The sequence below is a fragment of the Cucumis sativus genome, chromosome 4 (genome assembly GCF_000004075.3).
Source record: "Cucumis sativus cultivar 9930 chromosome 4, Cucumber_9930_V3, whole genome shotgun sequence".
NCBI classification, from domain to species: domain Eukaryota; kingdom Viridiplantae; phylum Streptophyta; class Magnoliopsida; order Cucurbitales; family Cucurbitaceae; genus Cucumis; species Cucumis sativus.
Window position 1 is genome coordinate 23,665,285 of NC_026658.2, and position 14,704 is coordinate 23,679,988.

General features: G+C 31.6%; 2 protein-coding genes across 3 annotated transcripts; one reads left to right on the forward strand and one right to left on the reverse strand.

Annotated features, from left to right (window-relative positions):
• The first annotated feature begins 2,024 nt into the window (after nt 1–2,024).
• Nucleotides 2,025–4,646, forward strand: LOC101205357 (protein CUP-SHAPED COTYLEDON 2). The gene is made up of 3 exons (XM_004146051.3): nt 2,025–2,445; nt 2,956–3,239; nt 3,917–4,646. Exons 1-3 carry the CDS (start codon nt 2,244–2,246, stop codon nt 4,508–4,510), a joined length of 1,080 nt encoding a protein of 359 aa, XP_004146099.1. The 5' UTR covers nt 2,025–2,243; the 3' UTR covers nt 4,511–4,646.
• Nucleotides 4,647–8,515: 3,869 nt separating this feature from the next.
• LOC101212652 (mediator-associated protein 2) lies at nt 8,516–13,854 on the reverse strand. 2 transcript variants are annotated; one of them, XM_004145998.3, is made up of 5 exons: nt 13,492–13,854; nt 13,235–13,398; nt 12,973–13,051; nt 9,999–10,082; nt 8,516–9,264 (listed from the first exon to the last, which is right to left on the reverse strand). In XM_004145998.3, the coding sequence occupies exons 2-5, from the start codon at nt 13,376–13,378 to the stop codon at nt 8,831–8,833; spliced, it is 741 nt and encodes a 246-aa protein (XP_004146046.1). In that variant the 5' UTR covers nt 13,379–13,398; nt 13,492–13,854; the 3' UTR covers nt 8,516–8,830. The 2 variants fall into 2 exon arrangements, with proteins under 2 accessions (XP_004146046.1, XP_031740697.1); XM_031884837.1 differs by having other exon boundaries at nt 13,488–13,712.
• Between the last annotated feature and the right edge of the window lie 850 nt (nt 13,855–14,704).

Here is a 14,704-nt window from a genome sequence, read left to right on the forward strand (position 1 = left end):
TATATATATATATATATATATATATATATATATATATATATAGAGAGAGAGAGAGAGAGAGAGAGAGAGAGAGAGAGAGAGAGAGAGAGAGAGAGAGAGAGAGAGAGAGAGAGAGAGAGAGAGAGAGAGAGAGAGAGAGAGAGAGAGAGAGAGAGAGAGAGAGAGGTGAAAAAGAAAAAAGAGAAGAGTTTTGGGAGAGAAAGTGTAATAAGAAATAGGGTGTGGGGGTGAAAGGGAAAGGTTGGAATAAATGGAATATTTTGGATAATGATGGGTTTCTGTTAACCTCAGAGAGGTTCCTATTTTTGTTATGACAATTGAAAATGATGGCCAAATCCCATTTTCAATTCTTATTTCATATTATTATTATCATTATTATTGTTATATTCACTAACCCATTTATATTTTCATTTTATTCTGTACCCTAAATTCAAATTTGATTCTAGTGAGATCATGACAATATATATAGTCTAATAACATCCTACAATGTTTTAGGTTTGTGAATTCAAAAAAGAAAAACACGGTTTTAAGACTAAAAAAAATTGACACGAAGTTTAATGTTTTAGAATCTTATTTGACATTTTTTTAAACTCTATGAATCTATCAAACATAAAATGAAAATTCATGAACTAATAATATATACAATAACTCTTCTAATTTAATCTTATTAATTACAATTGTTTAACAGAAAAACATAAAAGGCATCCTTCTTATAGCTAATACACTTTGAGCAAAAACACACAACACAGCTAAATTATCTAATGGCCATTGGAAACTGAAGAGTTTGGACTATGATCCATATAAAAACAATCAACCATTCTTCCATCAAGAACAACTTCGTGTAGGAAGGTATATAAATAGAAATAATATTATAAACTATTTATATATAAGAGTATGAAATGAGAAGAAAAAAGAGAGAAGAGAAAAAAACACATGACATTTTGGGAATGAGGAGAGAGAAGAAAGGAAAGCTATAGAGTGGTCAGGAAATACAATGATGATAATGTCGAAAGCTATTTTGTAATGTTATTGTTATATATAATTAAATTGTGATATTTTGTAGAAATTAAAACACAAAGAAAGAGAGAAAGAGAGAGGGAAATTATGAAATTGCAAAGGAATCCATAAAAGGGAGAGGCTAATATTGTACATACCCTTCCTTCACTTCCCATCTATCCTTCTTTAAATCAAAAGAAGAAGCAAACAAACAAAAACAGAGAATATGAGAAAATAATATAAATAATTATAATTATAATTATAAATGAAAGAAAAATAAAGTTTATATAAATAAATTATTAAATGCTTTCACTGTACTGACAGGAAGAGATTTGGAAACAGCTTTATTGATACAATACTGAAAATGAACCTCATCTTTTATCTCTCCTTTTTTTCTTCTTCTTTTAAACAAAAGTATATATTCCAACAAATTATTATTTGAGGGAGAAATAATATTTTAAATCACAATTTTAAGGAATTTATCAAACCATTATTCAAACTTATTTCATATTGTTTCCTTAACAATAAATACACACTTCAATAAACCAAAACAACCTATTGTCATTACAATTACAGCATCATGCTCCATCATAACCCTAAACTACCATGCATAGGTCAATAGGTTAATACTCCAAATTTGCTCTTCCTATTAAATCAAATAGCCCGCATGACTAATTTAGGAGGCACCCAATAATAAAATTAAACACACCAGTAATTTACTTCATCTTCCATTGAAACAATTTCAAAGAACTAAAAACAGTATAACAACAACATCACATTAACATACCAAACCCTTGTAATTTTCAGTTTTAAAATTATTTCAAAGCCTGTTTTTGTGTGTGTGTGTTTTTTTAAATCTTTCTAACAATAATTTTCGTATTTGAAAACAATCGTCCGTTGTTTCATTTCAAGGTTTCTAGTTCCAAACAAAACCCATTTATGGAATTTCAAATCAAAATATTTTAGAAAAAAGAAAAAGGGTTGTATATATATATATATATATATTGAGTGTAATGAAGTTCTGTTTCATTTGATTTTGTTCACTGACATAGGAATACCTGCACACTTTTTTCTCTTCACGCACGCACGCATTCTGAAATTTTACACAAACCCCCACTCCTCTCTCCTTTCTCTCTCTAACTCATTTTACATACACACAAACACTTCCCTTTTCTTTCTTCAAATAAATTCATCTTTCCCATCCGGGTTTTCATTTCATTTCTCTCTACTCCCCCTTTCTCTCCATAATGGATGTTTCCTCCTTTTCTCACTATGACTCCGCCGCCTCCGACAACTCCAACCACCACCTTCCCCCTGGCTTCCGCTTCCATCCCACCGATGAGGAACTCATCACTTACTACCTTCTCAAGAAGGTTCTTGATACTAATTTCACTGGTCGCGCCATTGCTGAAGTTGACCTCAACAAGTGCGAGCCTTGGGAGCTTCCTGGTATATTTACTCCCTTTTAATCACTTTTCTCATCTTTTTTTATATTATTATTATTTGAATTTTTAATGACTTCCCAATCACTGATTTCCATACTTTTCAAATTGATATTATTTGAACGTTTTAATCTATTTCCAAATAATACCAACAATATTTATATCTATGTGTGTTTTTTCTCCACTTAGAAGAAGTCCCAACTTCTGTTGATTAACTATGTTGATATCTCAGTTTTTTACATTAACAAACTTAATTAGCAAAAAAACTGAAGTCTTTAAAGTTTTTGGATTGCATATATACAAACTCATTTGTTTCAGAAGAGCATAGCTTAGTCGCCACAATGAAATTTAACAGAAAATAAATCTAATTCATGTGATTTTATTCTCTTTTAAGTTTAATTACTAACATTTTTTGATCCAGAGTAACTTAATGTTCTTATACAGTTAGGAAGAAGATTAGAAATGTTGATTATTAAAGCTTTTGAATCTAATCGTGATGATTAACACAATGACACAGAGAAAGCAAAGATGGGTGAAAAGGAGTGGTATTTCTTCAGCTTAAGAGATCGAAAGTATCCGACGGGTCTGCGAACGAATCGAGCGACGGAGGCTGGGTACTGGAAGGCGACGGGGAAAGATAGGGAAATATACAGTGTGAAAACATGTTCATTGGTAGGGATGAAGAAGACGTTAGTGTTTTATAGAGGAAGAGCACCAAAAGGGGAAAAAAGCAATTGGGTTATGCATGAATATCGACTTGAAGGCAAATTTGCTTATCATTACCTCTCTGGATCTTCAAAGGTACTTTATTTTTCTTTATTCCAAACCCTAATCAACCAAACATCTCATGCATACTTCCATTCAATTTTTTTGTTGGTGAAAATTAGGGTTTGGTATAGTGATCAGAGGATAAAGGATGTTGGTATGATTTTTTACCATTAGTTTAAGATTGTGATATGTATAATTTTGATTTTGATGATTGGTTATTGGAAGATAGTTTTTTTAATAACTTTTTTTATAAAGTATATCTAATGATCAGTTATTAAAGTGATTATTGGTTGTGTGTTTAGTTTTTTTCTTTCTTAAGAGACTTCTAAAATAATTGAAATGGATTGAAGGTTTGATTTTTACCCTTCAAATTTTCGAAATGAACATGTGTTTTCTTATTATTAAAATTTATTTTTTATTGGTCATTTGTATCATAATTATGTCGAATGTCTTGTCACAGCTACTTAGAGATTGATAATAAACAAACAAATAATGTGAGGGGACACTATCCCTTTATAGATTAGAATATATATATTGAGATAAGAATGGAGTAAATATATCTTAAACTTAGATTATAAATAATCTAATCTCTAACATCTCTTTTTTTATGTTAAATCAAATTCATAATATGTTAGTGTGAGTTTAGCTCATTAGTTCTTAAAAAGTTGGGATTTTTGGAAATGATATTTATGTATGGATGCAATTACCAGGATGAGTGGGTAATTTCGAGGGTGTTTCAAAAGAGTGGCTCCGGTTGCGGCGGAGCCACCTCCAGCAACGGCGGAAGTTCAAAGAAAGCGCGGTTCATTCCCGGTTCAATAAACGTATACCCGGAACCAAGTTCGCCGTCGTCGGTGTCTCTCCCGCCGCTTCTCGACTCATCACTCTACTCAGCTCCGGCGACCGGCACGGCGGCGTCTGGTAACATAACCGACCGTGACAGCTGCTCGTACAATAGCCCAACGGCAAGAGAGCACGTGTCCTGTTTCTCCACCACCACCGCTGGCGGTAGCTTCAACATGCCAAATTACGATTTTGCCACTCCGTCGCCACTCCTCGCAGCCGATCCCTCTCCCCGGTTCCACCGTAACATCGGTCTGTCGGCGTTCCCAAGTCTCCGGAGCCTGCAGGAGAATCTCCAACTCCCATTCTTCTACTCGCCGGTAAACCTGTGTTCTCCACCAGTTCCGGTGCTCAACAACGGGAACGATGTGGCTGGGTGTAGCTCCGGCGGAAATTGGGGTGTCTCCGATGAACCGAAAGTCATGAACTCCACTGAACTTGACTGCATGTGGTCCTACTGATCATCTGAATTTGGTAGCTGTTAATTTGTTGACTTTTTTAGTTTCTGAAAACCTCTTTGAAATTATGAACCTTCCTATCCTTATTTGCTTTCTTTCAAGTTTTTATTTTATGAATTTTAAATTGTTTCTCTTATTATTACTATCTTTTTCTTCACTTTATTTAATTCTTAAATAATTTTTCAAAGTTTTTCTTCCAAAAATATAAAAAAAAGTTTAAAAAGTGTTTGAGTAAATTTATTTGAATTTAGTAGTCGATAAATTACCTCACAAAAAACACATTCTATTGAATTGAGAACTAAGCTCTTTAGGTTTCTCAAAAGTTGGATTTGACTTTTGAAAATACTAACATTACATAAAAATGTGTTTGTTATCAGAATGCTTAACATTATTATAAAGGGTTTTGTGATCACTTTTGGATAATTTCTCTCACGAAATCTCAAACTTCTAATAATGGTATAGCCATTTTTCTTTTAATTTGAAATTTAAATTATCCCTTATATATTTGGGTTATTCTATATGAGAGAGAATAAGGGAGAACATAAATATATTTTCATAAAGTGAATAAATAGGATGTGCAGCCATTTTCCATGAAAATATGAGTCCAAACATTTCAATAGTCTACCAACTTGCTTACTAACTTATCCATGGAAATTTAGATTGCAATATATTGTGATGGGACAGAAGTATCATATTCTAAACTTTAGTCAAAGACAATCTAATCAAACTCTATTCTTCTCTTCTTAATGGTTTGCATTCAATGATTAAGTTTGCTCTCTCAATTGTCTATATGTATTAAAGGTCGGTTTAATTAAATAGCTCAAAAGTAATTTCAAACAAACTATAATGGTCAATATTTTGTGTTCGTTGATGAATATTAATGAAATAGTTTATTATAGGTTAAAATTAACTAAAGCTAGCCAAAATCGACCATTATTAAGAAAAAGTAATCATTTATATTAGCGCAAGAGAATGCTATATTAGATAGCCACTAATTTATTAGCGATAGAAACTTAATACAACTTTAAAATGTAAAACTATAATATAACTCAGTTTATTAGTAATAGAAATTTGATATAATGTTTGAAAATAAGTCTATAATAATATATTTTAGCAAAATAAATACGTTACATTTTAGTATTCAACAATAATATACAACTTAAAAAAACGCTATTAAAAATCTTTACTTTGGATAGTATAACATTTCAAGACCTTTGATTTAAAATGTTTAATATGGTTTTCTTTTTCATTTCCATTAGTTACCGTATATGTTATTCACAACATTGTATAGTAATAGGAAAAAGTTTCATGAATAAAGATTGGAAGAAGAATGGCAAAAGTTGGGGAATAATGATGCTGATCAATATAGATGATGAGGGCAAAATGGGTTTGTTTGTATTTGTTAAAGAAGTAGCGAAAAATCCAATTTTTATTGTGAGGATCAAAATTTGAAAGTGACTGTTCATGGTGATATGTGTATATGTGGGGGGTAGTCTTTTTTATTTTAATGAAAATAATTAGAAAACTTGATTTAGGGTTTGTAAATAAGAGAAATATATATTCTGTATTTGTAGAAAAAAATGGTTGTTTCTATTTTTCTTTTATCTTGTCTTTTTGTTCATCATTTATTAAAATCTTCAATTGTTCTCTATCTTCAGAAGTTACCTTCCTGCTCCTTCTGTCAAACTTTTCAGTTTTCACTTTCTTTTTTCCTTTTCAAATTTTCCTCTTTTTCCTTTTCTCTTTTTCTTTTTCAGTAATAAATATGCAATCTTTGTATGTTTCTGTTGGATATTACTTTTTGTTTCCATCATTTATGGATATTAAGAACATTAATTACAGTTCTTATCAGTGTAAGTATGTATGATGGTAATCAACTTCAAAGCACAGATTTTTGTTTGTGCATAATGCTATTTTGCTTAGGTAATGGAAGGAATGAGATTACAAAATTAGCTATATCTCATTGTCTACTACTCTACTTCTATGACAACTGAAGGAGTACATACCAAAAACATAACGAGAACAAGATTCATTTATAGTAATATTGGTCGTTGAGTGATCTAATCACTATCAAAGTTAGTCATCGATAGTCGTTAGAATTAGTCACTTGTAATCATCATAAAGAACAGTTCAGGAAGTTAATCGTCGGTGAAGGTGAAAGGAGATAGAAAAAAGCTTAATTGTGCATAGTAGAAGCAAAGATGTTGTATCTAAATTAGACTATAAAGTAGAGGGGCATGATATTTCCTAAATATTATTGCAAATATATGCTTGTACTTTGTGTTTTGAATTGTAAAAAGTACAATAATAGAGACACCATTTAATTGGGCAGTTGAATTAGGTAAGAAAAAGAATACATAACAATAATAATATTGTGAGAAGTTCACTCACATGGATATTGGTTTTAGGTTCACCTGTTGATGTGTTGAATAGGCTTTTTAGACCTTCATAAAAAAGCCTACTATACTTAAACTTGGAGTACCTCTATTCCCCACTTCTCTTTATACATCTTTTTCTATCTTTTTTAAGATATCCATATCTTACTTTCTTTTTCATTAAAATATATATAAAATATATGTTAGAAAATGACCGATGGACTTAAAGCTTATAACCAAATTCAAAGATCCACTTAACATAGACATTAATGTTGTTACATTTAGAAGAGTCAAAAGGATACAAATATCCAAAAAGATTAAATAAGAGATTAAAGTGTGTTGATGGTGATAGCATAACTCTGTCATGTAATTACATGAGTGTGCTATCCCCATTTGTTTGATTACTTTACCTTCAATTTCTCTTCTTTCTCTTTATCTCTTTGATCCTTCTCATCAAATTGTCGCCCCGATCAGCCGTAATTGGTTTCAAAATAGTGTTCGTCATTCCATAACAATTTCTTTTTAACATCTTGATTACAACAATATCAATGTTAATGAATATTTCAGAGAAAACTATCCAGAATAAAAAGTGAAAAACTATAGTATTTATGTTATATTTACACCAGTCACATTTTAATTTGATTTTTATTTTTTTGAATTATTCTATATGTTAATGTCGAAAATGTGAAATTACATGGAGATTTTGAAAATTTATTGCGGTGATCTATACCCTAAATGGTACTATATAATATAGTGAGGTTGTACCATCCAAATGGAAATGGTTACATGTCCATTTGGGTAAGAACACCATTGTCCTTTCCATTTCAATCACAAATAATAATTTCCCTTCTTTACCTTTTTTTTTCTCCTTTTCACAATAAATGACTTTGAAAAAAAAATTCCTACCCAAATTCAACTTACTCTTAGTTTTATAACTCTTCACTGTTTGATTTTATATTTTCATCCTTGGTTTTGGTTTGACTTTAGTATATATATATATATTTTTTCACTCTTTTTTTAGATGACATAAAAGTAGAAGAATCGAATACTTAACTTTAAGTTAATGATACATGTTTTATTTTAGCTGAGTTATGCTCTTGAAGTTGAAGATAGTTTGTAAAAATTGAAGTTGAAGATAGTTGATTTGATCTGCAATTACCGGTTTAAATTTGTAAAATTCCATTTAATAACTATTTCACTTTGGTTGCACTAACCCAACTTTCACCCAAATTTTTTTTAATGTTTTTTTGTTATTTAATTTTTACTTGTGTTTTAAAAAGTGAAGCTAAAGTTGAAAACTATATATAAAAAAAAAAAAAAAAACAATTTTCAAAACCCTATTAATACTTTTAAATTTTGTTGGAGAGAATCATAATACAAAAAATGGAAAGAAAAAAAAAAGATAAACATAAACTTTTTTATAATAAAACAAACTAAAAATGAAAAGGTTACCAAATTGGAATTTCATTTCAGTCTAAATTGAGTCCATAAAGTTTTAACTAATCTTAGATTTAGTGATTTAAAGTAAAATTTTATCATTTAAATTATTATGCAATGAAAGACGCGAAGCAAATATAATTTTCAAACGTTGCTCCGATGCGAGAGTCGTATCAAATCTATCACAAAACTCAGCTTACATTCAACTCAAACCCAGGTTAACTATTAATTTACAAAAATCAGAAAATAACTCAACGGTTAATACATACTCTGAACCGATAGGTTACAAATTAACAAACATTTACTATTAATTCAAAATTAACATTAATTAATTAAGTACTCAATGTAACTTATAGTAAATCTGATATGAGAAAGAACTTTCCATGGGCTATGACGTACAACAATTGCTCGAGAATTTAGTCCAAGCAAAGGAAAATGGAGAATAAGAGAATAGGCAAACTATAGAACTTGTCAAAAACTAATGAATACTTCAAGTTTGTGGAAACCTGATTCATTTCTTTTGCTTTTTTGATTTACCTTCACTAGATCTCTCAGCAGACCCTGAGGAGGTTACTGCACTATTACCGTGTCCTGAATCTCGAGTTGAGTGATCAATTGATCTACTAGGTTCATGCAAGCGTTTTCTTTTTGATGAATCTTTTCTTTTATGATCTCTGGACTCGGTAGATTCCAGTTCCTGTTTAACACTTGAAGTCTTTGATGGTTCTGTGAATTCAGATACTGAACTTCTAGGTTTGCTACTTCTTGAAGAGGTTGTTCTTCTACTGCTCGAGTGTGGGCCTCTGGATGTCGTAGTTTGACGGGAATTGGTCAATGAAATTCCAGAAGATTTTTGGTACAGTGATTTCAAAGGGATGGTGGCCTTTTCGAGTTCTTCAGGTTCTGGGTAATGCACAAGAGAAATCCGCCGGGAAATCTTTCCAACTTCAAGGGCATAAAAAATAGAACAGTTTTATCAGGGTAAGATGACTTGAAATTAAAATGAATGGTGAATCTACTGCACAGTAAGGACCATGCCACTAGAATATGATGTGTGAACATACATCGAGAAGACATTTGACTTAGAATTGAGATGGGTGGAGTATCAATATTGTTCGTTTCTATTCTAATTGGTTAATTGTAGTATTAGCACACAACAGCTCACTAATAAAATGTTATGACCACAGAGAACTAAAAAAGTAAAATGTTGCTCACAAGGCAGAACTAAAAAATAAAATTTTAAAGCTTGTAATTGAAGAATCGGCAAGTGACAGTGATTATGGAAGGAGTAGATTAAAAGTTATAGAACACACTAATAGACTAATGTCGGCATGTGAGAACAGACAGAATCAGAATCACTGGGAATGGAGAAGCTAGACTGGAGGTCTAGGCATAACGTCAATAGTATTGAAAGTGAAACTAAACCAGTACACACCATCTACCTATCTACAATATAGGAACTTTGAAAATGAAGCTAGAATGGAGAGCAGAACTGGTACAGGTTTAAGTATCAGCCAGGTATGACAAAAAGAAGAGAGAGAGAGAGAGAGAGTAACTCCAACGAAGAGACTAATGATACTAACATGTGAAGTAAAACGGATTCAAAATGGAGGTTTTTTGGGATTAAAAAAAATTAAAATACATAAATATTTACACTAACAGAAAGAGGGAGTTCTCACCTAATCTGGTGTCCGATGAAGATGGTAGAAAAACAGAAGCCTCAGGTTCTTGAGCCACACAGCTGATCACATCATATGATTTTCCTTTTGATGAAAACAAAAATAGATTGATATTATTGTACGGAGAAAATGAACAGAATAGCTGTAGTGCACATTCAAACAAAAATACTTCGAGCATATTCATGCACCAACTGTTATTTGAAAAAATTGATAATAGAATAATTCAAAGAGTCGAGAAAAATGGCACAAATCCAGTGAGATTACATGAAGCTATTCATTTGTGCAATGAGAAAAAAAAAAGAGTTCTTCAATTATGATTGACTATTTCTCATCAATGATATTATGATTGACTGTTTCTCATTTTAAAAAGAAAAACAGAGTCAAGAAAAATGGACGTCAAGAAGATTGTCCCCTCATAGTCATTGACAATCTTTTCTCTGATTTTGATGGACGAGTCATTTTGTTCACTTTCTAATGAGATTGAGGCTTTTGAGAAGGCATCCTAGGAAAACATCACCTCCAAAAGTCTGGATTTATCAGTATCAATGTTGAACTGGACATCGTTGATGAATTAGCTTTCAAATACGGATGCAAAAGAGGTTATTGGCCCCATTCTTACTTTGGTCACCCGTTACATGGTTGGCCAAAAGCCACAGCTTTTTGGACACTGGGTGATCACTGAAAATTTTGAGAAAAGATTATGCATGGGGATTCACCTTTAAAGGGGGGAAGGCTCACTCTCGTACAAGCTACACTTTCAAATCTTCCAAACGTACCCCTACAATTTTTCCTTGGCTATTAAGATTAGAAAAGAGATTAAAAAAAAATATCTAGGAATTTCCTTTGGAAAGGTGCGCTAAATGGCAAAGAGCAATATTTTGTTAATTGGTTTCTTTAAACGGAAACAAAAAAATTTCATTGATATAGTGAAGAAAAGTTTAATGCTCAAAATATGAGACATAATGATCACAGAGTAGTACATGTGAAGAGTAGGGTCAGTGGATCCACCCAACCATCTCAAAATGTAATACATCAAAGGGTTCTATGGCAAGACATTATTAAAATGTAAGCGCAAATTAAGCTGGAGAAACAAAAGCATTCCAATTGAGATGTGTGTCTTGGACTGAATAATGAGTAAAGAGTTTGGATTGTGAACATGCGGTCCATAATGAAGAAGAAAAGCACTCTCAAATTGAGCACAATCAAGCCTTCTTTAATCATAAGAGTGGATCTAGAGGAAGAGGTAGAAATTTTAGCACTCGTGGAAGAGGAGGAAACCAAGGAAGAGTTGAAAGCTACTCATCATCAAAAGCACAAAGTTTATTGCAACCACATTAAATTCAAAAAATCAAACTTCATTACAACAATGTTCAGATTCATAGCAGAAGCAATCATCAGACAACCCTATTGGGCAGAACAATATTGTAAAAAAGGGGAATCAAGTTCCATCGAGTCTGCTTACCCAACTATCATATTAGATTGACAACTAACACCTCAAGTTTGGTAATTACCACGACTCACCCTTGATATCCTGAAAGTACAACTTAAGTCGATTGGCCCAATTGATTAAAGAATGCTTGATTGTGCTCATAAGCTGGCCCGAACACTCATGGATATCAGTTAAAAAATCAATTTGCCCCAATTAAGACATTGATTCTCCTTCGGCGAGGTTCTCACTCCATGATTGAAAGCACCAAAGATTGGGCCTTGACAGAATATTCTTCAATCACAATTTCCCTTGAAACTGCTGCCAATTTTTTACATATTCAGTTTTATATATTTATGCATTTTCCTGTTGTAATTATCTGCACTTAATAACCTTCCAAATTTAATCAATTAGCAGTTAGCTTCTCAATTTTTCCATTTGTTTTGCATCTTTGTGTAAGGGTTTATATACCTCATATTGAGATGCAGTAGAGTTCAATAGAAAGAACAGTGTATATTTTCACACAGTGAAAACCTCTTACATTAAAACAGGCAAAGAGCTTCCACCAACATTATCTTGTTAATTGTCTAAACCTCTTCATCCTGATAATCAAAGAGGCCTCGGGCATACCCTATGAGAGAAAAAAACCAAGCCCTTTGTGCTAAATGGATTTGAGATATAACTTATAAGCACAGAAAGGATGCTTAACGAAGGGAGCTTATTAAAAATAAAATCCGGTTCAGCATATCACCTTAAATTGAGTAACCAGGCAACCCTTGTTCTCAAGAGACACTTTTGAGACCTCAATCCTGGGTGAAGACTAATGTCAATAACAACTTTTGAGACCTCAATATGGTTTTAGTCTCGATGGCAATAGATGCTTCGAAATGACCTCTCAATCCTGAAGGACACTTTCTAGAAATTCTCTTTTAGCTGATACGGGTGATAGAAACAATATTTTGGAGACATATTTGGCTACAGGAATATGGAAAGAGAAATACCCTAGAAATGGGAATTGGCTCACAAGGCCATTACCACCAACGGTGCTCTTAAAAAAAGAATGTTTAATACGGCCATATCTCTGTGTGGTTCTATTTGCAGAACTGATGATGAATAAAAAAAACCACCTCTTCCTCCATTCTTTTACTCGGAAATTCTGGAGAACTTCACGATGCTTTTGTTTTTGGCTTTTCCTAGAGACGTTACTACATAACTCAACTCCATTCTCTTGAGTCACCCATTCAATAATACAAAAGCTCTTTTGTGGTTGCATATATCTTGTGCTCTCTTTTGGGTGCTGTGAGAGCAAAAAAATCAAAACGTCTTAAAGGATCGTCCTGATGATACTTCCCTTGATCTTATTATTTAATATGTTATTTCTTGGTGTAAATAAAAGCTCTAACCTTTTTGCTTCGTATACGCTTCCCTTCTAAACCATTAAGATAGCTTATTGTAGCTCCATGTTATATCATTTTTTAATTTAAAAAATCAATGAAATTGTTTCTTTAGAAAGAAAAAGAAGTAAATAGATAACAAAATGATAGTTACCTGATGAACCCTGAAAGCTGCCCATATGTCCATCTGGGTGAAGTTGAAGAGAAAATTCTTGCCCATCAAAATCTGGGGCCTACGATACCCATTGAAGAAAAGAATAAATCCCTCTCAAATTAAACAGTGTTTGAAATGACTGTAACAAACTTAATGTTGAAAAAATTAAAAAATAGCACATTTATGGATCGTTCTTCATTTTAATTTCTTCCAAACTGCAGGTAGATGTAACATTTTTCAAGATAAGTTTATAATATCTTACTTGGTTAGCAGGCCATTGAATAAGCCACAACTCTTCAGAGTCAGTCAAAGAAATATCAGTAAGAAATTCCCTTTTGTCTTCCTCAAATTCTGCTGGAGGTTTGTAGCCTTCTACATTTTTAAGAGCATCTACCTCGCTACTCATACTCAAAGCTAATTAAGTCCCTGTAACACGACAAACAACAAAGCAACACTCTGATATCATATAACAGAAAGAAAAAAAGAACTCCCAGGCATTTCGTCAAACAACTCACGTACGAAGTATTTCAATATGAGAATAGCAGCAGAAACAAAGGAATAGAAGGAGGCTCCAGCGGGAGGAGAGGATGAAACACAGCAGTGGAAGCACTGAACCAGAGAGATGGAGCGGCGGTTCGGCGGCGACACTCGGCAGCTGGAGAAGGGAAGTGCTGGCGGGAAGAATAAAGGGCTTAGGGCTTACTCCTCCTTTTCTTCTTTCTTTTCTAAGGTTAAAATAACTACGCTGTTAAAGAACACTTAGAACAATCTGTCATATTACCAACTCAATTCATCCATGTTTTAAAATATCATAATACAAAATAATAATCATATATATATATATACATGATGTAGTATATGCTAAATTCTAACTAACTTCCTCTAAACAATAGATACTAAAATTACCATTTAATTAAATTTTAAATATAAATTATATTTACAACTGAATTGAATTATATTTACAACTAAATTACTAATAACATTATTAATTAAATCGTAGTGAATAAGTAAAACTGACCTTGTGGTTTATAAATGTATAATATAAAACGTATTTAAATATTTTTCAAAATTAAAATTCAATTATTGAACATGGCACCAAAAGTATGTAAGAAAACATAAAAGATAAATTGTAAAAGAAAAAAAAAAGGTAAATTTGACCCAAATATTTATAACATATATTAAAAAAATTTAGTTCTATCAATATCTAAGAATTGATATATTAATAATATTTCTATTAATAATATTGGTAGAAATGGATAAAAGTATATCGATTTCTATAAAGTTCAAAAAAATTTATTATAGTTTGTAAATATTTTAATTTGTTTTGCTATTTTCTTAAAAAGTCAAACATAAAATATAAACAATATTTCAATTGAATAAACCATAAATTTTGAATTTGATTTTAATTCAGTTTTCAATTATAAAATATAAACAATATTTCAATTGAATAAACCATAAATTTTGAATTTGATTTTAATTTAGTTTTCAATTTTACGAGTGAGATTTTAATTTTGTTTCAGTTTATTCTATATTTTAGTATTTATATTTTTAAATTAAATTTTTTGTAAATTATTTATTTTTCATGTTAATAAATTTAAAATAATCTAATTCATAATTAATCAAATTTCATTTTTTCCATCCCTTTGAAATTCAATTTAGATGCCACATAAAAATTCTTCAAAAAATGTAAAGATCATAAAAGTTGCTATTAATTGAAAAAGCTTCACCCGTT

What these genes read in the sequence shown, in the direction of transcription:
- LOC101212652 (XM_004145998.3), bottom strand. Translation starts at nt 13,378, where the DNA reads ATGAGTAGCGAGGTAGATGCTCTTAAAAATGTAGAAGGCTACAAACCT. An exon ending in TTCAATGGCCTGCTAACCAA is followed by an intron (nt 13,052 to 13,234) that starts GTAAGATATTAT and finishes TGGGTATCGTAG; the next exon opens with GCCCCAGATTTTGATGGGCA. An exon ending in TTCATCGGACACCAGATTAG is followed by an intron (nt 9,265 to 9,998) that starts GTGAGAACTCCC and finishes ATGCCCTTGAAG; the next exon opens with TTGGAAAGATTTCCCGGCGG.
- LOC101205357 (XM_004146051.3), top strand. Translation starts at nt 2,244, where the DNA reads ATGGATGTTTCCTCCTTTTCTCACTATGACTCCGCCGCCTCCGACAAC. An exon ending in CGAGCCTTGGGAGCTTCCTG is followed by an intron (nt 2,446 to 2,955) that starts GTATATTTACTC and finishes ACAATGACACAG; the next exon opens with AGAAAGCAAAGATGGGTGAA. An exon ending in ACCTCTCTGGATCTTCAAAG is followed by an intron (nt 3,240 to 3,916) that starts GTACTTTATTTT and finishes TGCAATTACCAG; the next exon opens with GATGAGTGGGTAATTTCGAG.